Source organism: Brachionichthys hirsutus, chromosome 3, assembly GCF_040956055.1.
Source record: "Brachionichthys hirsutus isolate HB-005 chromosome 3, CSIRO-AGI_Bhir_v1, whole genome shotgun sequence".
In the NCBI taxonomy this organism is placed as follows: Eukaryota; Metazoa; Chordata; class Actinopteri; order Lophiiformes; family Brachionichthyidae; genus Brachionichthys; species Brachionichthys hirsutus.
Genome location: NC_090899.1, coordinates 11,885,076 through 11,907,981, shown reverse-complemented (window position 1 = coordinate 11,907,981; position 22,906 = coordinate 11,885,076). Strand labels below are relative to the sequence as shown.

The window sequence follows — 22,906 nt, the reverse complement described above, 5'->3', positions numbered from 1 at the left end:
GTCCATGTGTTCGGTTACCTGTGGAGGGTGTGGTGAGAAGAAGCAGAGCCAACAACAGCAGCCAGATAAGTGTTTCCTTCTTCGTCCTCAGTGCTTCTTTCCTCTTCGTCTCCATTCTTTCCTTCACTCGGTCTCCCTTACTCCATATGTAAATCTGTAAAACTTTATATTATGCCAATGTAAAAAAGATTCACCACACCTCTCTCTCAAAAATTCTGTTATCTATTTTATTATCAATAAAATTATATAAAGAAAATAAAATGATAGGCAGAAATTACAAACAAAAATACTGTATATGGGAGGAAATATAAAGGCTAGATAATGTTTTAAAGCATTTACGTGAGTGAATGAATTTCTGTTTAGCTTTAGTGACAAAAGAAGCATTTTTTAAATTATACACAAATCAAATGAAATAAGTAATCAATAAATATAATATATTTAATCAATATAAACAGTATGTGTGACTTGTATGTAAAACATTTCCTCACTACATGACAAACTCCATTGTATAGGCTGCAAAATCAAGTGATTTTGCACTATATTTTCCCCATAAATGCATTTGAAGTCACAATTTAGTTGTACAGACACAATAAATTCAACCATACCAGTTACCTTTAAGTGCATTTTTTAAAATCAGCTTTGTGATCCATTCACCCACTACCCTAAATCTTTTGTCCCCATATCAGAAAAGGATTTAGCAAAGGACCTAACGTAAAAAGGAGAAAAGTTGTATTAGATCTAAAAGAACACACATTTTTATTATGAACACTCACCGTCAATGACCTGCGACCTCCCCAGCAGCTCTAAAGCCTTTCTTCCTTGTCTGAAGTTTAGGTATGACGGCACTCAAACTCCTACTCAGTGTCAGATGTCTTGGCACCTTCGCGATGCTGTAATTTTGACATATTCCCACGAAACAATGAAAAGACTTAAAATAATATCTTTCCCGCTCTCTGTCTCATTCTGTTCTCACTTTAACATGACAGGACATTAAAAACAAAAACAGCCCCTGAAGGAATGCAGACTTATTATGTTCCTGATTTGCAAGAAGGATTTCTGTAAACAGGTTGAACAGGCCTGACCTGAGCTAATAATAGCTGCTGGGACCAACATCACCTCTTCAGTCTCTCTTACTTTCCTACTCTCTCCAAATCAAAACTTGCACAGAAACTCTTACTTTCTTCCAAACGTCCATGTTTCTGAGGGTCTCACTTCCCTTGCCCTGTGCTAGTTGATATTTTGGGTGCGAATGAAACAACGTGGAGATGAAGAGTCTATTTTAAGTTCATTTTTAATTTTGACGTGTCCTCATTGGATCTAAAAATGGCAGTATTGAATAAAATGTCACATTTTCTAATGCTTTGTAGAATATTTCCCAAGTTCTCGTTAATGTTTTCTTTTTAATCTGCCTCCACAGTTAATTGTTTTTAATGGTACAACACTACTGTCAAAATTTTGAAGTGTCTCATGTGAACCTAGATGCATCAAATTGTTAAAGGAGGCAGAGATGACTACGAACGCATCTGCGTCTAAATGGGTCAAGCAAGACAGACATACAGCACGTGGGAGGAAGTGTCTGTTTGAAGAACTGAGACAAGCATGATGGCCTTTCATTAAACTTGCTTCCAGAGTTAAAGTTGAGGAACTCGTCTGCAGGCTTGAAAAGTTGCACATGAATTCCTTAATAATGTTTCAGGTAGAACACTGAAGCTGATCACATGCATGTGGTAAAAATAAGCCACAGACTGTGTCTTCAAACTGAGATTATGCTGCCCTCCTGAGGGTAAAATAGTCATGCACATACATTACATCTCTTTTTTCATGTTTGGGTCAGTTTGGTTCAGATTTAATAGCTCAAATGTTATTAGCAGCAGGAAAAATATACAGTACAACAGTCCAGTATTAAATGGTCCAATACATTTCAAAGGTACAACAGCATTTGAAGAGAAAAATAATCAGCTCTCGTGATGTGCATGCATGTAAAACTCTTTTAAATATTTGAGGAATATAACTACTTCCCTTTTCCCTTTTTTGTGTAACTGTATTCAAAAGTACAGATTTTCTGGAACACTACTAATAAGCTTTACTCACTTTCATATAAGGATTCAGCCCAAAGCTGATTCCTAAAAATAGACAAATGAGATGGAGACGTGGTATATTTTCTAAACGAACGTGGTGTCACTGTCCTCCAGGCGTTCTTCCTCCTCCACTGCTCCCCAGGCTCTGGTCAGCATCTGCTGGAGCCTTATCTCACAGAAGGGCTTACTAGAAACCACACAAATGTGACCAAGGCACAACGACCAAAAACCTTTAATTGGATCAGTAAAACTGCATTTTCCATAATTTAGCCTTAGCTGCTTCAAATTGCATTTTATTTTTTTACATTTCATCACTTACAGAAGTAGGAGTACGTACATGTGAAATATGTAAAACAGAGTGCATGTGTGTAAATGAGAAGATCCCAGGGGGGACAGTGAGGTTACAAGGAATATACGTAAAGAAGGTAGAGGACTTCAGGTACCTCGGGTCAACAGTGCAGAGTGATGGAGAATGTGGAAAGGAAGTAAAGAATCGTGTGCAGGCAGGCTGGAACCGGTGGAGGAAAGTATCAGGTGTGCTCTGTGATAGGAGAGTGTCAGCGAGGATGAAGGGAAAGGTCTACAAGACGGTGGTGCAGTGGAGAAAGTTGATTTGCTGTGGCGACCCCTCACGGGACAAGCCAAAAGTACAGTAATGGATTACATCAGTGACGTGCGGTGAGGTTCATGTCTGGTGAGGCACAGTCAGATTTACAAATAAATGAACCTACAGCTTGTTCATCATTTGATTGGCAACATTTAACGTGTTTTGTTTAAAAATTTGTACTAGAATTTTTTGCATATTGTCACAAACCTGGCTCATCAGTTTATGACAAAAAGGGGAGACCACACATAGTCTCCGTATTTACAAGAGATTTAATGAAATTATTCAACTCTGCGTATCAGTGTGCGTGCAGCGTTGGATGTGTGTGGATGCGTGTGTTGATCAGTTAAAGTTTAACTGATGTTTAACTGTTAAACACACGTTCTGAGACGGGTCTGTGTGTGGATGAGGGGGTGTGTGTGTGTCCCTGTCTGTCCGCTGGGACAGGGACACGCTGCTCCCCGACACGGAACAAGTAAGTGGGTGAGGGAGAAAGAGAGAGAGAGAGAGAGAGAGAGCGCAGACCGACAGATATACGAGCAATATCGGAGGAAAAGCTGGGCTTCATTTGACAGCTTATGTTCTCCAGAACGTTACAGAACACTCGTTCACATCCAATGGACTCTGTCAGGCCCAGTCCGCCGCGGTTCTGCTCGAATCGGTCCCGCAATTTGACCATGAATACGCGCGGTCGCTGCTCGTGTTTGGAGGCTTCTCGGTAAATTCTTCATGTCGCAATATCCCATCCGAGTCCAGACATCTTCAGAAGTTGAGAAAAGAAGGCAGGAAAAGCAGAAAACACGGGTTCTTGCTTGACGTCCAGACATCCAGACAGCCAGCGCTTCCGTGTTTACAAGCCCATCTCGAACGAGCGGATCAGCTGATGAGTGCGCTGAATCACTCGGGTCTCCTACGGGCTGAAGGCCGTATTACATGCGGCCTCATTCTGCAGTATTTTAATGCCGCTGAGCACAAGAACACGCGACGCACTAATTGTATTATTAAAAATGAAAAAAATGATAAAATATATAATGTAATATCACTGATGTTATATTATATCTTATATGATTTTTATATTATTTTTAATAATACAAATACATGATTTTTATATGATTTTATATGATGACAGGTGAGGCTATGCCTCACCGGCCTCCCCTGACTGCACGTCACTGGATTACATTCCTTACACAGTAAGTAATCTGTTTGCATTAAAATCCAGTACCAGTAAAAATCTACCATCTGTGGTCATTTCATGTTACTAAACTGAACCGAGTGTATTTCAGTTCTGTTATTGCAACAGTTCAACTGGATAAGCAGAAGGTAGATTGCTCATCAGTTAATAATTTGTCCCACAGTTTACTGAAATTAACTTATCAGAAAGATAAAACCCCCCCAAAAATAATAGAATGAAGATATTCCAGCAGTTTCTTTTCACTTTCCTTCACTACAGGAAATTTTAACTATCGGTAGTTACTATCTTCAAACATTAAATCGTAAGTTCTTCCTTGTTCGGTTCCTTACATTGAAATTCAGGAATGAAGCATTTTCAAAGGTGATACTTGAAACCCAGAGTGACTAAAACGCAAACAAATGAAATAAATACTCCTGCTCTTTTCTCCTCTGTTGTGTCGTCAAGGCGCTGTAGCAGTAGGAGCAGCAGTAGCAGTGAGGACATATGAGTGGTGTCTAGAGGACTTCCGTCTCCTGAAAGCACACACAAATAACACTCAGATAACTCAATAACATTCACAGAAATATGTTTTCTATTTAATTAGGATGTAATTTAAAAAAAGGGGGAAAAATATATACAGTATAATATTTTATCAATCTTTGTAACATGTGATGAAAAGTGAAGATTTTAATATTTACACTAGTGTGGGCATCAACCTTTGAATGTCATTTGAGTAGTGACTTCTTTAAATTATGTGTGAATTTAATATAAACAACGCAAGGCTGCAGACATATCACCACAAGGATGTGTGAAGAACTATAGGAGGAAACAAAGACAATACAGTAAGAGAAAAGAGCTCTCACCTTATCATGAAAAACGCCACGATGGCCGTAACTGCCAGAAGAACGCCGATAGACACACCAATAATCACAAAGGTGCTTCCAGATGCTGTTGTTGCTGAAGAGCAAACAGAGTATGTTTATAGATTTTATTCTATTTAAAATATATATAAAAAAACAAATAGCTGAGGGAAACAACCCACACCCCCGTGTTTGTTTAAATGTGGTTCTTCTGCAGGATCATGGTTGCCTGCTGTACCTCTGGACTTTGTGACCGTCGTGCTGTCCGTCTGTGACCCATGTCTGTTTCGTGCTACACAGCAGTGCAGTCCATCCTCCTCGGTGGTGACGTTCGCTCGTGTCAGGCCTCTTCCTATGGGTGCCGCCAGGGTTTGTCGTGCTGAGTGAAAGCTTTTGTCTGCTGTAGGTAGACATGCTGCACCCTGGTACCAGACGTAGGCGCGGACAGCCGGGTTAGCATCGCTGCTGCAGGTCAGGGTCACCGGAAGGCCATCCTGGAGTTCTCCGGGATGAGAGACGGAGACCACTGTGTCTCGAGGGGAGTCTGGACAGGAAGAAAATGCAAGGTCATTGACAAACGAGCTTAAGACCAGAGTCACGCACACGTTGACAGCTTTCAGCTATATTACAAACGGAATTTAAATCAATTTATTAAACTTTGTGGTAAAGTTTTCCCATCTTTCTTGTCCTTCCGATTTTAAAACGCATAACAAATAAATAAAAGATGAATAAATGAAATTGTACATTCCTCTTTATCCTGTTCTGAGGACTGCATATTATTTCAGATGACAGTAAGGATATAAATCAGGCTTTAATCTCCACTTACACTCTACATCAACAGGCAGCGCTGTAGAGTTGTGGACGTCGTGTCCAGTCTGGAGCTGACAGTAGTAGCTGCCGGACTCATCAGATGTAGCCTCACCAATGCTCCACACCGGTCCTGTGTGACCTACGCTCGCGCTTGTGCCCTTGTACCATCTGAAACGGGCCTGTGGACCGGCTGCAGGGCTGCAGCAGGCCAAACGTAAGGCCTCTCCCTCAGTTATTCCCCTGGGGGGACTCGATAGTACTGTGACTGCAGTGGATGAGTCTGCAGAAAACAGAGAAAGTGCATGATGTGGATTAAATACTATACGTGGATCAAATTCATCATTTAAGTGGAAGGGTATTTCCATTAAAGATTCCCAGTACGCTGTATTCTGTACAGTTTTTTGGATGCACAGTTCATCTTACAGATCACACAATTTTTTTAATGAATCTGAAATGATGATAAGATCTGACCACAAGAGGAGTTTTACTTTACACAGATGCTTCACAGAATTTCTTTGTGGTTGACCAACGCACACACACACACACACACACACACAGTTGTCTTCAACAGGACCTAAAACCTTAAATGCCTTAAGTCCCTTATTAAACTCTATCATTAGAGACGCGTTAAATTGTGAGCCAGCGTGTTTAGCTATGAGTGATTTTGCCACAGACAGTGCTTGTAGTGTTTTGTTAGAAAATGACTGTCCTGAATTTGCACTGGTTTTATACAAAGTCAGTGGCCGGTTCCAGTTCTGCTTCTCATAGTCGCAAAGTGTTAAAGACAGTTATAATGAAGATTTCATACTCACATCAATGGTGGTAAAACATGTTATAAAACAGAACACCTCTGAGTGAGACAGAAAGCATTCCCACCTGCCACCAGCAGCTGTACACCCCTCTGCTCTGGCATCTTCTGTGTAGGGTGACTGGTGACCAGGTAGAAAACGTACGCCCCGCTGTCTGACTGTCTCACATCCGAAATCCTCAGGGAACAGTTCTTTGTTCCCGGTCGGCCCAAGTACTCCACCCTGTGGTGGTAGGATGGGTCCAGGAGGATACCAGAGCTGTGGAAGACGTACCTGAGATGGACAGACAGACAGACAGACAGACAGACAGGCTTAGATATTGTAGGCTATGACTTTGCTCCTGAATTGAATCTTACTGATACCTTGGTGTGATACAGCGGCTGTCTTCAAGACACCACATCTCAGACAAAACTTTATAGTGTCCTCCTTCCTAACAGAGAAAAATAAAAATAGAAAACAATGAACTTATGAATTCTATTTTTGTGTTAATCTGACTACATTTTTCTAACCTCTCTAAAACATTTGGCTTCAAATAGTTAAACCAGGAAGTCTGATTAAAAACACGTTGCAGGGTGCGATGCAGCCACTCACTCACTTACCTGAGGAGATAGCTGGACCTCCTCCTTGCCTCCATTAGAACGTTGGGGGTAGTCGTAAGAACAGGGTAGAACCACCGAGGAACCAACCACAGCACAGATAGGACTGGAGGGGAGATGAACGGACCAGTCATCAGCCAGGATACCTGACAAGCAGAGGTAGACGCGACAAGTTACAAAACGTTTTCATAAACTGGTGCAAAACTCCTCAGGAAGGAAATTATTTTTCAGGTTCAAGATAGGTTTATACAGAAATTAAATTTATAATTTAAACATTTGTTTGATGAAGTTTCTTTAAAAAAGTCAGATCTATTTTCAACATTATAACAACTTCTGCTAATTGAAAGATCTTTCTTCAACCATTAAACAGCTGATGCGCTTCCCTACATTGAATTTGTTGCATTTTCCAGGTCCTTTTTGAAATTTTTTGGGGAATTTATGTGATTGTCCTTTTTGATGCAATGTGAAAATAAGTAAATAAAATGTGTATCACCAAGGATTAAAAAAAATATATTATATCTACAAAACTCTTCATGCATAATTTGTCATGGTGCTTTGAAACCAGCTCTTACCTTTCAGAGATAGTGTGAGCAGCATCCAGCAGCTCCCTGCATCTCCTCCACGCATCCTCATCTCTTCCCACTGTGTGGATGTCTGGTCGACGCCCGTTCTCTGGCTTCACCTCTCTACCCCGTCACTCGGATTATCCTCTTCCTTATTCTTGTCTGATTTGCCTGCTTGCCGTCTTTCCCGAGCAGACACTTTGGTCAGATTGTTCAACTTCTCCTTTATTTGGTCTGCTGAGAAGGAACTGGAGGTGGTGACTGAGCTCTCATACATAAACAGCTCAGAGAAGCAAAATAGTGCTCTATAATAGTGCTCTATAAAGCAGCATAGAGTCACTTGTCCTTCAGGGGTTGAATCATTTGGAGGCTGCAGCAGTCAGTAAAAATAGATTATGGATTATATTTGGGAAAACACCTGTAATACGTATTCTGTACACAGCTGTTGAGTAGTCTGGTTAATTCCAACACCTGATGATATATTTTTCCAGTAAATCTAAAGTAAAATGGTGAATGAATAATGTGCCTCTGCTCTGTGCGAATGAATAACGTGCCTCTGCTCTGTGTGAATGAATAACGTGCCTCTGCTCTGTGTGAATGAATAACGTGCCTCTGCTCTGTGTGAATGAATAACGTGCCTCTCTGTGTGAATGAATAACGTGCCTCTCTTTGTGAATGAATAATGTGCCTCTGCTCTGTGTGAATGAATAACGTGCCTCTCTGTGTGAATGAATGACGTGCCTCTGCTCCGTGTGAATGAATAACGTGCCTCTCTGTGTGAATGAATGACGTGCCTCTGCTCCGTGTGAATGAATAACGTGCCTCTCTGTGTGAATGAATGACGTGCCTCTGCTCCGTGTGAATGAATAACGTGCCTCTCTGTGTGAATGAATGACGTGCCTCTCTGTGTGAATGAATGACGTGCCTCTGCTCCGTGTGAATGAATAACGTGCCTCTCTGTGTGAATGAATGACGTGCCTCTGCTCCGTGTGAATGAATAACGTGCCTCTCTGTGTGAATGAATGACGTGCCTCTCTGTGTGAATGAATAATGTGCCTCTCTGTGTGAATGAATGACGTGCCTCTCTGTGTGAATGAATGACGTGCCTCTCTGTGTGAATGAATGACGTGCCTCTCTGTGTGAATGAATGACGTGCCTCTGCTCTGTGTGAATGAATAATGTGGCTCTGCTCTGTGTGAATGAATAACGTGCCTCTCTGTGTGAATGAATAACGTGCCTCTCTGTGTGAATGAATGACGTGCCTCTCTGTGTGAATGAATGACGTGCCTCTGCTCTGTGTGAATGAATGACGTGCCTCTGCTCTGAGTGTAGTTTGTGGATGAATGGGGAACGAGGCAAGCCAAAACAATGCATGACATTTTCATTTCGCACCACGTCCCCAGTGGGTTGTGGATTATTCAGTGCTCACCTGAAGCAGGTGCGCAGGTCAGACAGCCTATTAGAGGCTTTGTCCAGTCAGAGCTTCTGACGTCACTCGCGCCCCTCTCGTCTGCGCAGCGGAGCGCTCTGAGGACGACCCGAAGAAACTTCGGATAAACTTGCTTTTATCTTCGTCTCTATTAGTCCAGGCTTCCAAATGTTTCTGCGTTTCCTGTTGCGGTGTTTGCGGGCGACAGAAGCTCTGAGAGCCGAAAGCTTCACTGCCTTCACGCAGTTTTTCTTTGGGGGTCAGTAACCTGTGAAGAGAGCAAAAAAAAAAACGGATTTACTGAAAACTGGAATTTATCTGCAGCAGAGTTCAGGCAGCCATTATCGCCTGTCCTCGACGCAGACGCTTTATGGTGTTTTAAAAATAGTGGAATAAAACGGCTGAGCCGAGGAGAACACCAGACTACACCTGCTACAGGTGAGTCACGTTTAAAATGGGCTTCAGTGCTAATTATTGTTCTAACAGCCTATTTTAGGTTTAAAATATTATGTCCTTGCGATTCTGTTTAAAATGGTCGATAATAATTATTTGAAATGTTGCACTTCTGTTCAGTATTGCTGTCTGTTTATAATATAATTCCAAATAGCTCATGCTGAAGCTACGCCGTATAATAATAATAATAATAATAATAATATAATTTCTGCCTTTGTTTTCCTTGTAGTCTGTAAATTATTTGCTAAAGGTTATAAAGTGCTGACATGGAAAAATAAATGTACCAGTTTTAGAGCCGTATCAGTCAAAACTAGGAGTAATAAAGTAATACTTTGTTATGGCGTAGTGAGTGTGTAGTAATAGAGAAAGGATTCAAAATAGACCCCCCCGGGTTTATACAAAATATAAAACCTGATCTCACATCTCCATCAGACTACCTCTGATAGAGTTATTGAATGTTTATGGAGCAGACTTGATGCTTACAATATGTTTCACCATTAAATCACCAACTAAAGGTGACTGGCAAGCGGTTTGATTTCCTGCCTTGAAGAGTCAAGGAGAGACGGACGGAAGGAAGGAGAGAAGGAAGGAAGGAGAGAAGGAAGGAAGGAGACATCTCTGCCGTTTGTTTCTATTGGCTTCACGCCGCACAGATGTATGCTGAGAAAGTTGTGACGGAGGGGAAGATGATGGGTAAGTCCACGCACACACACACACGCACACACACACACACACACACACGCACACACACGCACACACACGCACACACACGCACACACACAATGCTGTTAGTCGTGTTGCAGCTCAGGGTGTCTGTATTTGGGAGCAGACATCAGTCGACTTTACTGTTAACCATTAACTTTCAGAGCTGGTGGGCGGCCTCTCTTATGTTCTCTGGATTTATTTATAAATATTGATCGGTTGCAATGCGTTTTCCACCAATAAGAATAAGTGGACAAATAATATGTGGATAACTGGGGATGGAACGAATGACCCTTTATGCCAAATTATACTTCATTGGAACTCATTGGATTTATAATGAGCCTCCCTCCTTATGGTCATAAACAAAAAAAACCCAAAAACTCCATGTATCGTCATCACAGTCACAGTTCACACAGAAACCATGCTCACCATCCCATATTTAAAGGGCCAGCGTTCACATCCGGCCTCCTGTGGCTTGGCAGCAAGTTAATGAAGCTCCTAATGAAGCTTTATGGCTCCTAATAGGTTTACTGCTAATCATATGATGCTGTTATATAGAAGAAAAGATCATATTTCTCTCTGTGTTGTCCTGCTGCTAGAACTATCATTGTGAACACTCAAATCATTTATGATTATAGATACGCTGACCACAAATTCAGTTACATCTTGAAGCTTTGACAAAACAAGAAACTCACCCCTGCATATATTTGTACTCCATTACTCTAGGTTAAAGTACCTACCGTAGTTATGAAGCCAGCAGCCTCTCACTCGGTTGCGTCTATCGTTGGTAACTGCTCTCTCCTCCATCTTCTGCTGCCCTCGATCCCTGTTGTGTCAGCACGCCCTCAGCTGGAGGTTATATGCGTTCTGTCTGATGCAGTGAATCGCGTCAGTGTTGTTAATTACAGGAGAAGTCTAGCCAAGGCGTGGCACACGAGGCGTGGCACACGAGGCGTGGCACACGAGGCGTGGCTCATTTCTTCTGTGGCCGTGCTTACATTGGGTGGGACATCACCTATTTTTGAGAAACAGGCAGTGTTTACCTTAACGTGGCGCGCTTGAACTCCAAACATGCGTGGGCAAGTAGAAAATCACAATTATGACCATTCACATGTAAGTACTCCTGTTACACAAGGCAGTATGTTTGTGTTTATTTTTACTTTTCCACCATGACAACCGCTACTATGAGTAAAAGCTTCCGCTGTGACCGCCTGTTTGTGAGCGCTCCGCCTGCTTCTGCACTGTTATCTTTGCCTGATCCCATTCTTGTCACACGTCCCTTCACTTCAGTCTACCCAACGTACCATAAAAGTATTTAAATGTGTTCTGATTTGTAATTGTTCTCCAAAAGTTCAGTTCATGTTTTTGGCTATTTTGCTGCTACGCTGAGCTGAGTTTTAAATTTTCAATGTCATAAATATTTTTTCAAACCTAATTTTAAGCCCAAAGTGCAATATTATTAGGCTGATATTAATCGAATCCTAACGTCTGGATGTCAGCTCCATCTCGATGACACCAGACTTAAATCAGCCGAAAAAGAGTTAAACAGTCGGCCGCCTGAAAAGCGATATAAGCAACTCTCAAACTTGTTTATTGTCACTTCAACTTCATGAATATTTATATTAACTTTATTGTTCTAAAAACCGTTTGGTGGTATTTTCTGAGACAGTAATTGTGTTGTGGGCTTGTCATACTGCTGAGTGTGTTTTTCCGTGTCTTTCTCGTGTTTTCTTTGGGCGAGTCTCAGACAGCCTGATGTCTCGGCTCACATGCCACTGTTTGATCTAGCAGGGTGGCTTTACCCTGGAAGGGGAGGGGAGGGGGGGGGGGTAAATATGTGTGTGTGTGGCTACTCCTCTCCACATCGCAGAGAAGGAGGGTTGACACTGAACCGATTTCTTCCTGTGTCTTTTGACTGGTCACATGTCACATGGACGACGGTCGAAATAACACGAATGTTTAGCATGTTTTTTTGTGGATTGTGATAAAGAGTCATTTTACCGGTCGTGCCAGCTTTAGTGGCACAATAACCATGGTAACAAACTATCCAGTTACATGAGGGGAGGTCCTAAATCTGAAATGAATCTTGAAATATACATGAACAAAAAAACAAAACTGATACATTGTACATTTTTTGGTTTTACTGTGAAACTTTGGACGTAACAATAAAGGTTTAACTTTATCCTGTAACTCGGTATAAACTGTGTGTACATCAGGAGACCTCTGCCTCCTAACGCACACACACACACACACACACACACACACAGTGGAGAGGGTGGTCTCAGGTACAGGTGGACACAATAGAGTGATTGTTCTGTCCTGTAATATGATTGTGAGGAGTTCCCTGTTGGGAGCAGGAGAGGAGGAAAGAAAGAAAGGAACAAGGATTTTGGGACCAAGGATGTTGGCAACGTTGCTAAAGGTGTGTTCACGCTGAAGATGAGCTGTGGATCATTTCCTGGAGCATGAGGGAATGAATACGAGGATAGAATGTCCCTCTGGTGGAATGTCAGGTACAATTGATCTGCTAGTCATTATGTTTGATACTCGTTGTTTCCTACTATTTTTGTTGTCTGACTGTTCTTTTTTTTAGGCAATTTTAAAACCCAAGCATCATTTTTATGTTGACCCAGGGAAGAATAGAAGACAGAGAGGACAGGTTTGGCAGGGGAGGAGGGACAGAGAAGAGGACCACAGGAGGAATAAGGGCAATGGGAAAACTGTGCAAAGACATGCGGGGAGACAAACGCTGCTAAAGAGCAGGCAGGGCCGTTCATGAGTCAGCAGATGTGGGGACTTAGTTGAGAATGAGGTAAAGATCACTTTATCTACGCAGTTACCACCTTTCTTTTTATTTCTGTTATACGCCTGCACAGATCAGAGGACATGAAACCACAGCTGTGCTGCTGTGTGCTGCAGACGTTACATGACAACGACCCAGCTTAAGCGCTTTTTCCTACTCTGTAGAGAAATGCTAGACTTTAGACTATTGATCTAATCTGTGTAATTTGTACTTTTCGGTCTTTGCCAGGAAATGTTCTGCATTCACTTCATGATTTTTGCTGATGTTTGTTACCACCAGCCCGATACTTTCAACTCTTGCCATGTATTATTGCCCAGTACTGGACAAGTCTTGTCCTATTGGCATGTCCACACATGTTGGAATGTGTTGCAGGCATCATATGCGGGTTGTTTGATGCAGCGTCTTTGAACTTTGAGTGCAGGTGAACCTATTTTGGAATCGTTCCATGCATGCGTGTGTGTCTGCAGGGAGCAGGGGAATCTCTCTGACCTGCGTGTTGACCCCCTGCCGGGTGATTGGGGTATGCGCGATGCTGATGACCTTGGGAGCGATCGGAGCAGCCGTCTGGGCCGTAGGTCAGTCCACACTCCTTCACACATACACAATCAGTGAAATCATAATCAGAGTAAAAAGATGTTTTATTTGCTGCCGTCATTGCACTTATTTACAAAATGCAAAATGTTTTTCCTTCTTTTTTTCCAACCGCACTTCTGCAGTAACGTATTGCACAATGGAAGAAGACACCGGACTGTATGATGGTGAGTAAGAGAAGACAGGCTGATGCTAAATTTAGACATCAGACATGATCAATTATCAGCTACAATTAGAAGAAAACTTGCAACAAAAATACGTAAAACAGATTCAACATCTCTAGAAATCAGAAACTGAGCTTCATCAGTACGGTCTGGAAGTTCAGCCGACTCAAGGAACTACACGTCATCTCCTTCAGTTCAGGTCAATTCTGCCGACCAACATCTCAGAGTGTACGACTCTGCCCAGAGGAGGTGGCGCCAGGTGTGTTCCTCCTCAGCCAATGAGCTACTAGCTAGCATTAGCTGTGAAGAAGTGGGCTTCATCAGGTGAGTCGTCTTTCGTTGCATCGCATTGCTTCCGTGCTCGATGCTGCGATCCAGGACTGAAGTGCGTCTGCTTTCTTTTTGAAAGCGTGGTGAACTACTCGCTCACATCAGTGCCAGAGGCCAGCGGAGATGGTGGAGAGTTCTTCTGTGTGAGGCCGGAGGAGCTCAGCTATGGCAAGAAAATCAAAGACTCCTTGTTCCCATGGTAAGACACACCTGTCCACCTGACGCAGCAGCCGTCTCACTACACTGGACCTCTCTGTTGCTCGTCTGGGCCGTTCTTTCGCTGAGCAGTAACTCCGTCTCTGTTGCAGCGACTGTGAGAGCAGGGAGGTTCTCACGCTGTTGTGCCAAGGTACGATGTCACCGATGTCGCTGATGTAAAATCCTTCGTGTTTTTGTAAACATGCAGCTGAAAACAATTCTTATAAAACACAGTAGACACAAGCCGACCCCCCCCCCCCCAGGTGACAGTCCTGTGGGTAATCCGCCCGCCGTGACCTAACTGGACTTTGTTGGTCTTTCTCCCAGAAATCCTTCTATAAATGAGAGCATCACATAAAAGCAGTGGTTTACTAGCTGCTGGGGTTTCAGTGACCGCAGCAGGAAGTCTTTTTGTTATCACAGCAATTTGCACCCATTAAATGATCATAACTTGACTTCACCTTCATGGAAAATAAACATATTGCATACCTTCCACCAGTCTGTCATAATGTTCCAGTCTCTCATTCTCCCACACGCCTTACTATCTCTCCTTCCTACCATGTCTGATATTCCGTACCTGTTTACAGCCTGTCTGGTCTTGTTCTTCTTCAGTTACATTTTATTGTTGCTGTGATCATCTTCTTATTCGCATCTTCCTTCACCGATCATTTACCACAAAACGGCTTTTATTTCTCTCTCGCTCTTGTCTTTGAATGCCTCCCCTCGCTCTCTCTCCCCCCCGGCAGACTGTGGCAGGCGTAGTTTTGCGGCGGACCGTATAGTTGGCGGCGTGGATGCTCGGCAGGGCAGCTGGCCGTGGCAGGTCAGCTTGCAGTACGACGGCGTTCATCAGTGTGGGGGATCCATCATCTCAAATCGTTGGATTGTCTCAGCAGCTCACTGTTTCCCAGAGTAAGGAGCGAAGCTTGCGTCTCAAGAGAAACCATGTTTTATTATTTTCAGAATGCTTGGATAGCTATGTATATTTCAAACTCTTGTCATCAGGTCTGACCAGAATAGATTTGTTTTAGATATAATTCATTTGATAATTTCTGTGTGAACAAAAGGACGTCATACTTTCTGATTAAAACACAAGGCGTGTCACTTTACATTTTACATTACACCTTCCTCTCCGGCTCTCTCCATGTAGGCGCTATCGCTTTGTTAATCGCTGGCGCGTACTACTGGGCTCCATCTATAACAAACCGGTTAATGCCAACGTGGCGGAGGTGAAGACCATTGTCTACCACAGCAGCTACCTTCCCTTTGTCGATGCTAACATTGATGACAACAGCAGGGACATTGCTGTTCTGGCCCTTTCCCAGCCGCTCACATTCAGTGGTAGGACTCGTTTATACTCCTTCATCAACAAATAATTCCCACTCATCTACTCACTGGTTTAATCTAAATGGTTTAATCATGGCAGTCATTAGAGAGGAGGAAGAATGGCTAAGAGTCATCAGTCATTAGGATGCAAGAAATGGGTTTCCTGCATGTTGAAAGAATTGAAAGAAATAAAGGCCTTTCATCGAACCCAATTCTATCAACACCAGACAGGATGTTAGCACGACTGTGTCTGATGCTGTCCTGGAATCTCATCCCTTCTCTAATGAGTGGCATCTATTGCAGTTTTACTTTAATCTGAGATGAGATTATTTAAAATGGCATCTTAGAGAGACATAAGTTATGGTGTCTGTCACAGACGAGCAACTAAATATAGCAACATTATCAAAAATAATGCCAATGAGCCATGTGTGACATCTAGTGTCTGATGTTCACAGTTACAACTTCGGTCCAAACAGCACACGATACATTAAATAGTTCTCTGCTAGAGGAAAAATGTCATTGCATTTATCCTCGGCTTAGATAGAAAGGCCCGGTGAGAATGGTTATGACCAACTTGTTAGATTTTAAAAACATTCTACAGGATGTCCTGAATGGGAATGAGAACAAGGCAGGAGCCAACATAATTACTATAAACGACAGTAAATCGATATTTTCAGGCTACGACTGTTATATCTTATTCTCATTCTATTTATTACACGAGCCATAAGACGGTTCTGATGAGTAAACATTGGATTAGGAAGGTTAGCATGATTGTATGCTTATTATATGTGTTACAGACTCTATGTTTAGGTGCACGTTTGTACGCCCTTGTTTGTGTGTAGAGTACATCCAGCCCGTTTGCTTGCCAGCGTACGGTCAAAGACTGATAGATGGGCAGATGGGAACCGTAACAGGCTGGGGAAATGTAGGATACTATGGTGAGTGGACGTTCCATTTCCTATTCCTTGGCTTTCAGCTGCCATTTGTGACTGACAGCTGCAGTAGTTTTCCGTATATAAATATATCAGTGTGCTAAATATGTAGCTGTAGAAGTGGTGGTTCTCACTTACAGGCCATCTAGCAGATGTTCTGCAGGAGGCGACCATCCCCATCATCAGCGACGCCGTCTGTAATGCTCCTGATTACTATGACAACCAGATCACCACCAGTATGTTCTGTGCTGGCTATGAGAAAGGAGGCACGGATGCTTGCCAGGTCAGGCCGTCTAATCTGATGCCTGTTTTATTTCAGAATGCTACCAGAGTGTCTGCTCTGGTGGTTTTTAATCAGAGCTATTTGAATTCCTGGTGGCGTGAATATCAGTCTATGCGTACATAAACATGGAGTTTATGATGTGTCTGAACGGGTATAACCGTCCTCGTTTTCAGGGCGACAGCGGTGGTCCTTTCGTGGCGGACGACTGCCTGTCTAAGACCAGTCGATATCGTCTGCTGGGGGTTGTGAGCTGGGGAACGGGCTGCGCCATGGCTAAGAAACCCGGCGTCTACACCAGAATGTCCAGATTTCTGCCCTGGATAACTACGGCAATGAGGGTAAGAAAACAAGAACTATTAGAAGTTCTTCTCACACACAGCAGCACGACACTGCCTTAAGGAAACAAAATGTCACACACGCAATCAGCTCAGGCCAGAGTTGTGTAAGTTCTTACATACATGGTCGAAGATGGAAGTGGAAGTTTAAGCCTTAAGAACAAAGTGTTCTTCTTGTGACTTTAGTGAGTTGCTAATTTAACTTAATTTAATGCATTTTGTCTTTTCCAGAACTATCACAACATGGCAGGGGTTCACAAAATGGCCCGGACATGAGATTCCTGCTCCCATGTTTATGCTTTTTCTTCTCTTAGATGAAAGATGTCAAAGATCCAAAAGGGACTATTTGATGAGGGCTCAAAAGGCTGAGCTATTCCCCTGATGTCATGATTTCATTATTTTTCCAAGGGAGGATTTAAACTCTTCCTTAACCTTTTCAAATCTTTGCAGATGTGGCTCTTAAAGAGATGTGTGCTAAACTCCATGCAAAGAGTCATTAATATTACAGACCTTGTTATTAAGAGGTTATTAGTGACGAAAGGACAAAAGCGAAAAGGAAAAGAAAATAACGATGCTGGATTTGAAATCCCAGTTATGTAAAATATGAGATTATTTTTCTGTATTGACCTTTTCTTCTTTGTTGTATTTTAGCTGCATCCTGCTGTCGTGTCCAGTATGAGCTAAACAACACTAAACCAAATTTAACTTTAAAGGCTCAGGTTAAACATTTAGATCTCGTTATTTGTGACCAGCAGCCCTTTTGATCAGAGTACAGTGTTCACTCAAGTATTTTCTTAGTCATGCTAATAATAAAAATTCCCAGGTTGGCTTTATTTTGTAAAACTAAACTTTACTCAAAGCCAGCATCTAATTATGCAATTACACTCTTACTATGCAGTAATTTGTCTTTGTTGACACATAATTATTCACGCAAACGCTGTCTTTATATCCACAGGAACTGATAAAGGTAACGGTGCTTTTGTGGAAGCCAGTGTTTTGTCGTTTCCCTGTAAATATAGATATTATCTTGTTTATATAGCTGCTAATTTGAGACAAAGATCTTAAATCCAAGAGTGCAATAATAATAAAAATCACTGAGTCAAAAATATTTTTTTACTTCAGCACATACTGATTCCAAGTTCTTAAAATGTTTATACTGTGTTGTCCCATTTACTGGAGTGAATATCCAGTATTAGTAGAAGCCCGTCTGCTCAAATGTGTTTTTGTATTCAGTAGTTGTGTAGTTCAGAAAGCAGTACAAACAAAAAGAGATCGACATCCTACCGTTTTACTTATTTCTTTTATAAAAGGCGATGTACTTACATTTAGACAAAAATATTTTAAGGATAAAAAAAATAAGTTTACAAATAAATTGTTTTGACCAAATCTGGTCTACGGGCATTTTACAAAATGACAAACAATAAACAAGTCAAAATGCATATTTAGACAATACAGCTGTAAAAATTCATCATCAAGCCCTTAAGTTTTTAAATTATTATATTTTATAGATGTCACTGGAATTGAATCATACACCTGGTTTCACCAAAAATGGGATGGGAACACAAGTAACTGTCATAAGTACTAAGACGACCCTTTGTAGCAATGATGTTTAGCTGTTGACTGGACAGGATGTGATGTCACCAGCTGGTCCCAGAACCCTCACCACTGGTTTGCAATTGTAATAGAATTAATGTACGGTATGTGCATCTATGGCATTGATGACATGTGCAAGACAAATAAATATTGTGAAATGTAAATTGTTGCATTGAAATAAATCCTTCATTGAAAATATCTTGTGTAATATTATTACATTTCTCAAGAATAATTACACCTAACTATTATGTTTTCAGAAATCTCCGAGTTAAACAAAATACTTTCACGACAGTGACACTGCTCAAATCTTCAAATTAGAAAGCCTTGCAAAAAATGCAGCATGATAAAAAGAAGAAATAAATACAAGAAATCAAACATTTTCAACACTTTTTAGCTGGTTTGTTTGAAGACGACTACTCCTGTTCTAAATTCAGTCTTTCCTGAGAAACTGAAAGAGGAAGAAATGAAGGGACACTGTTGTCTTCTTGATGATGATGATGATGATGACGATGAAGCTATTCATCGACCTGAAATGTTTCAGTCATGCTCAGCTGGATTTAGCCACAGTAGCATAGATCACAGAGTCTTCATTCGCTTCATCTTTAATCCTGAGAAAAGATTATGACCTTTGTGAATTTAATCCAACATTTTTTAATTCATTTAAAACATGTGATTCCTGTTACTCCTGCGACTGAGGGTGACAAGCTGAAGCAGATACTTGAGCCAAGCTTTCATTTTATGTTTTATTTGCTGGATTCTGGCATATTATTTGACTTTATTTGATAAATGCAGTATAGAGTGCAGTGATCAGGTAAATGTTTGTGAATGACAGTGAGCCTACCGACTGGGATGTCTGGGATTGAAGGTCACTTTTGCGTAAACCATCTGATTTTCATGAGATGCTTTTGCCTGAGGGGAGAGGAGTTGGTTTGGTCAAAAGCAGCAGACATTTGATTGTTGAGTTTGATATTCAGCGTATTTACATCACGTTGATGGGGCGACACAGGTGGACGGTAGAGTGGCAGCGTGTGGACGTTGGCATAAAGACTGTTGGAATCATTGCTGGTGGAAGAGTCCTCCTCATGGAACCTGAAGTCTGACACGGTCTGCATGAAGGAGCCAATTACGATGACATTTTCAGTAGGTGTCCATTACATTACAGAAAAAGGAGAAGTTCAGGTTCAGCTGAAAAATTCTCAAAGGTGGAAAACACAACGAGAAAATAAATACGAGATGTTTCACATCTCCAAATCACTGTTGGCACCCGAGTTGTGAAATTCCCACAAATCTTTAAATGTTTAATCAGATGTGGCTATTTAATGACTCATATTATATATACTCACTTTTTTCCCTGCGTAGGTTAACTGCTTTCTCCTACCAAGACAACAAAAAACAAGAAAATCAATAGATACATTTGAAAACCTTTGTTACTCAATATCGGATGTCACGCTTTGCTGAAGTTATTATGTAATAATGGAAAACAGCAAGTAGACACTGCTTTGACTCACATTTTTACGAGTCAGAGGTGAACTGTAAGAAGTTATTTGTCTAATGAAATGTAGAACTTGTAATGAGCTTTAAGTCAATAGTTATTTATCACAACTGGGCACATAGCTCTGTATCTCAAGTATTAGTTCTGAATAGACTCAAATGGCATGAGATTATAAAATTGAATAGAAAAAATGTTTAAATAAAAATGAATATGAAATATTAAGAAATTATCTAAAATGCAGTGCCCTGCCTAGAGAAGTATTTTCACCAGTTCTTGGGTTATTAGAAAAAACATGCATATAGATAGACTAAATGACCAAAGGATGGAAATGATGATGACGCACACACATCATGGCAACACTGGGTAAAACATCAGAAAACATTACACAATATATGGGAACCACATAAATGAAATTCAAAGTCGCTGACACGGTGAGTCACTCATTGTCTCCCTCATTCATTCACTGACCAGAACAGAAGCACTAACAAAAGTGCCACAAACAGGAAGACTCCAATTCCAGCTATGATAGGGACTGATTGGTTGCCTGGTGAGAATGAAGTAAATCAAAATGAGTCACTGAAACATTCTGCATTTAATTCAATATCAAATGACTTTTTAGAGAGTCCAATGACACAGACCAGACCCCTGCTGCTTTCTGAGCGGCATCTCAGTTGAGTTTTCTGCCCCCAATCGGTTGCCGGCCTGGCAGAGGTACCGTGCAGTGTTGGACGCCTCTACGGATGGAATGGACATCACCTGTCCTGAGCCCACATACAGCATGGAGCTGGTGGAGTCCGACCTCATGTACCAGGTGTAGCTGTATGCTGGTGGGTTAGCTGTGCTGCTGCAGGTCAGATTCACACTGCCGCTCCCAGCAACAGAAATAGAAGTGTTCACTGGAGGGTCTGATAAAAGCACAAACAGCGCACGCGTCAACAGGTTTATTCCAATCTGAGAGAGAAATCAAACTGGGCTGCAACATTATTGCTTTATTAAAAGGAAATCTAGTGTGCCAGCGCACTTACAATAGACTAATATTATATAAGAGGCCTTTGAAAGCCGACCTTTCTGTGTGACTTGTGAACAATCAAACATACACTTAACGTCAAGGTGGACATCTGGGGAGTTAAAGAAGTCGCTGCCTCCCCAGCTGACGTTGTTCCAGGCGTGACAGTGGTACCGCCCGCTGTGGCTGGGCTGGATGTCACGGACGGTGTAATTCTGTCCCGACTGGAGCAGCTGTCCATCTTTATAGAGAGCATAGCCGCTCTGTGCCACAGGAGGGTTAGCATCACTGCGGCAGGTAAAGGTGACCGAACCTCCTCGGACAACATTGCCCGGTGGACTCATTGACAAAGTGACTTTATTGGGAGCATCTGATTGAGAAAATTCACAATGTTTAGCCACATTGTGTTCATTCGTTTAGTAAATCGCAGCGAGATCAAAGACATAGCATCAAATAGATCTGTACGCATGCACAGATATAACGAATTGGAATATACTCTGTCTCATTATTCACTTCAGTTTGCATTGTTTATTGTTGCATTTCAAAATAGAAACGAAAATTCCATTCTAGAAATAGAAACCATTAATTTTTTCTATAATTATTTAAATGGTCATCCGTGTTTGTTTCACTTAGTAAAATAAATATATAATCAATAGGACAACTGTAATGAATTAGAGAAAGACTTTAACGTATGCTTGGGATGTTTATGTCGTGTTATTGGTTTACTCACACTGAACATTCAGAGCCACAGCGGCAGATCGGACGTGCTCCTCTCCCCGGACAGCACAGCGGTACTTCCCAGCATCCTCCCTCTTGGCCTGGAAGACTGGATTTTGTGCAGGCTGTCCATCTCTGAACCAGACCACATACACAAGCGTAGGACAACCCGAGTAACAGGTCAGCGTGACGTTTCCTCCTTCTGCCACGGTGCTGGGCTCTACATTGATCGTCAGGTCTGATCCAGAAAATCAGAACGTTTGATTCGTTTTACTAAAACCCATTAGAGTCAGGAGGAATGCTTTTATAATATCGACAACTTTACCTTCAACAGATAAATAAGAGAATGATCTACTCGTCAAACTGCCGAATGTTGTAGAAAAACTAAAATAGTATTGTCCTTTGTCAGTTTGCTGGACGTCATTGATCTGCAGATCACAGTTGCCCTGGTAGTCGCCCACATATTGAAAGTGGTCTGCGGGTGATGGCAGTTGTGACAGGAGGACCAGTCTCAACTCATTAACTTTGGCCCAGTCGACTCGAGTGACTATAGCTGCAAAGGGATAGTCGTACTCGCATGCAATAACGACCGATGACCCCCGTAAAGCACACTGATTTTGTAAGGTCACCCTCCAATCTCTGCTCCACACACCTACGGGCAGAAATAGGAAAAAACACGGTCAAGTGGCTGATGCTTTTAATCCCCACAGAAATTCAGTAAATTTAAGGAATATGCCTACCTACCTGAAATTATAGCCAGAATAATCAGGATCAAATCTTTCATGATTATAATCAATCTGTAACAACAAGACACAAGACAGAAATTAAAATTCAGCCCATATAAAATAACAAAAAAAGGAAAGATATGCACAGAAAAACATTGTTCATCAAAATCAGCAGCAGCCACTCACCGACTGAATCAAGAGAAGTTGTTTCCTTGGACTCATCCAGCGGTGATTTTGTTGAGTGAAAAGCAGAAGTTAGGCGGTGTGACGTTTCCACTTCCACCCAGCAGACTGGCAGTTTTACACTTAGATTACACTAAGATAGAAAGTCTCGCA

At 41.7% G+C, this 22,906-nt stretch overlaps 3 protein-coding genes and 1 long non-coding RNA gene across 4 annotated transcripts in view; 1 reads left to right on the top strand and 3 right to left on the bottom strand.

Moving 5' to 3' along the window:
* The window catches only part of LOC137910169 (uncharacterized), a 1,336-nt gene extending 356 nt beyond the window's left edge, over positions 1–980 (bottom strand). The window contains exons 1-2 of the long non-coding RNA XR_011106038.1: positions 774–980; positions 19–154 (exon numbers count right to left, since the gene is read on the bottom strand). This is a non-coding gene — a long non-coding RNA (uncharacterized lncRNA). The remainder of the gene's footprint in view (positions 1–18; positions 155–773) is intronic.
* Positions 981–4,313: 3,333 nt separating this feature from the next.
* Positions 4,314–7,561, bottom strand: LOC137915528 (carcinoembryonic antigen-related cell adhesion molecule 6-like). The gene is made up of 8 exons (XM_068758749.1): positions 7,501–7,561; positions 6,932–7,098; positions 6,695–6,762; positions 6,400–6,605; positions 5,540–5,803; positions 4,943–5,257; positions 4,717–4,810; positions 4,314–4,386 (listed from the first exon to the last, which is right to left on the bottom strand). Exons 1-8 carry the CDS (start codon positions 7,559–7,561, stop codon positions 4,314–4,316), a joined length of 1,248 nt encoding a protein of 415 aa, XP_068614850.1.
* Positions 7,562–10,026: 2,465 nt separating this feature from the next.
* On the top strand, positions 10,027–17,313 carry hpn (hepsin). Its single transcript, XM_068758730.1, has 12 exons — positions 10,027–10,066; positions 13,346–13,453; positions 13,595–13,636; positions 13,828–13,957; positions 14,043–14,162; positions 14,272–14,312; positions 14,908–15,073; positions 15,312–15,502; positions 16,330–16,425; positions 16,560–16,702; positions 16,876–17,040; positions 17,269–17,313. The coding sequence occupies exons 1-12, from the start codon at positions 10,027–10,029 to the stop codon at positions 17,311–17,313; spliced, it is 1,287 nt and encodes a 428-aa protein (XP_068614831.1).
* Positions 17,314–18,321: 1,008 nt separating this feature from the next.
* On the bottom strand, positions 18,322–22,629 carry LOC137915390 (igLON family member 5-like). The gene is made up of 10 exons (XM_068758729.1): positions 22,590–22,629; positions 22,171–22,497; positions 21,859–22,083; positions 21,220–21,498; positions 20,761–21,027; positions 20,591–20,666; positions 19,959–20,004; positions 19,614–19,736; positions 19,472–19,539; positions 18,322–19,238 (listed from the first exon to the last, which is right to left on the bottom strand). The coding sequence occupies exons 1-10, from the start codon at positions 22,627–22,629 to the stop codon at positions 19,178–19,180; spliced, it is 1,512 nt and encodes a 503-aa protein (XP_068614830.1). The 3' UTR covers positions 18,322–19,177.
* Between the last annotated feature and the right edge of the window lie 277 nt (positions 22,630–22,906).

Coding starts and splice junctions, on each gene's coding strand:
- LOC137915528 (XM_068758749.1), bottom strand. CDS start 7,561: ATGAGGATGCGTGGAGGAGATGCAGGGAGCTGCTGGATGCTGCTCACA. Junction 7,099..7,500: donor GCTCACACTATCTCTGAAAG/GTAAGAGCTGGT, acceptor GTTTTGTAACTT/GTCGCGTCTACCTCTGCTTG. Junction 4,387..4,716: donor GTGGCGTTTTTCATGATAAG/GTGAGAGCTCTT, acceptor GTGTGCTTTCAG/GAGACGGAAGTCCTCTAGAC.
- hpn (XM_068758730.1), top strand. CDS start 10,027: ATGTATGCTGAGAAAGTTGTGACGGAGGGGAAGATGATGG. Junction 13,958..14,042: donor GAAGAAGTGGGCTTCATCAG/GTGAGTCGTCTT, acceptor TCTTTTTGAAAG/CGTGGTGAACTACTCGCTCA. Junction 17,041..17,268: donor GGATAACTACGGCAATGAGG/GTAAGAAAACAA, acceptor TGTCTTTTCCAG/AACTATCACAACATGGCAGG.
- LOC137915390 (XM_068758729.1), bottom strand. CDS start 22,629: ATGAAAGATTTGATCCTGATTATTCTGGCTATAATTTCAG. Junction 21,028..21,219: donor TGTCCACCTTGACGTTAAGT/GTATGTTTGATT, acceptor TGCTTTTATCAG/ACCCTCCAGTGAACACTTCT. Junction 20,667..20,760: donor CAGAAAGCAGCAGGGGTCTG/GTCTGTGTCATT, acceptor CATTCTCACCAG/GCAACCAATCAGTCCCTATC.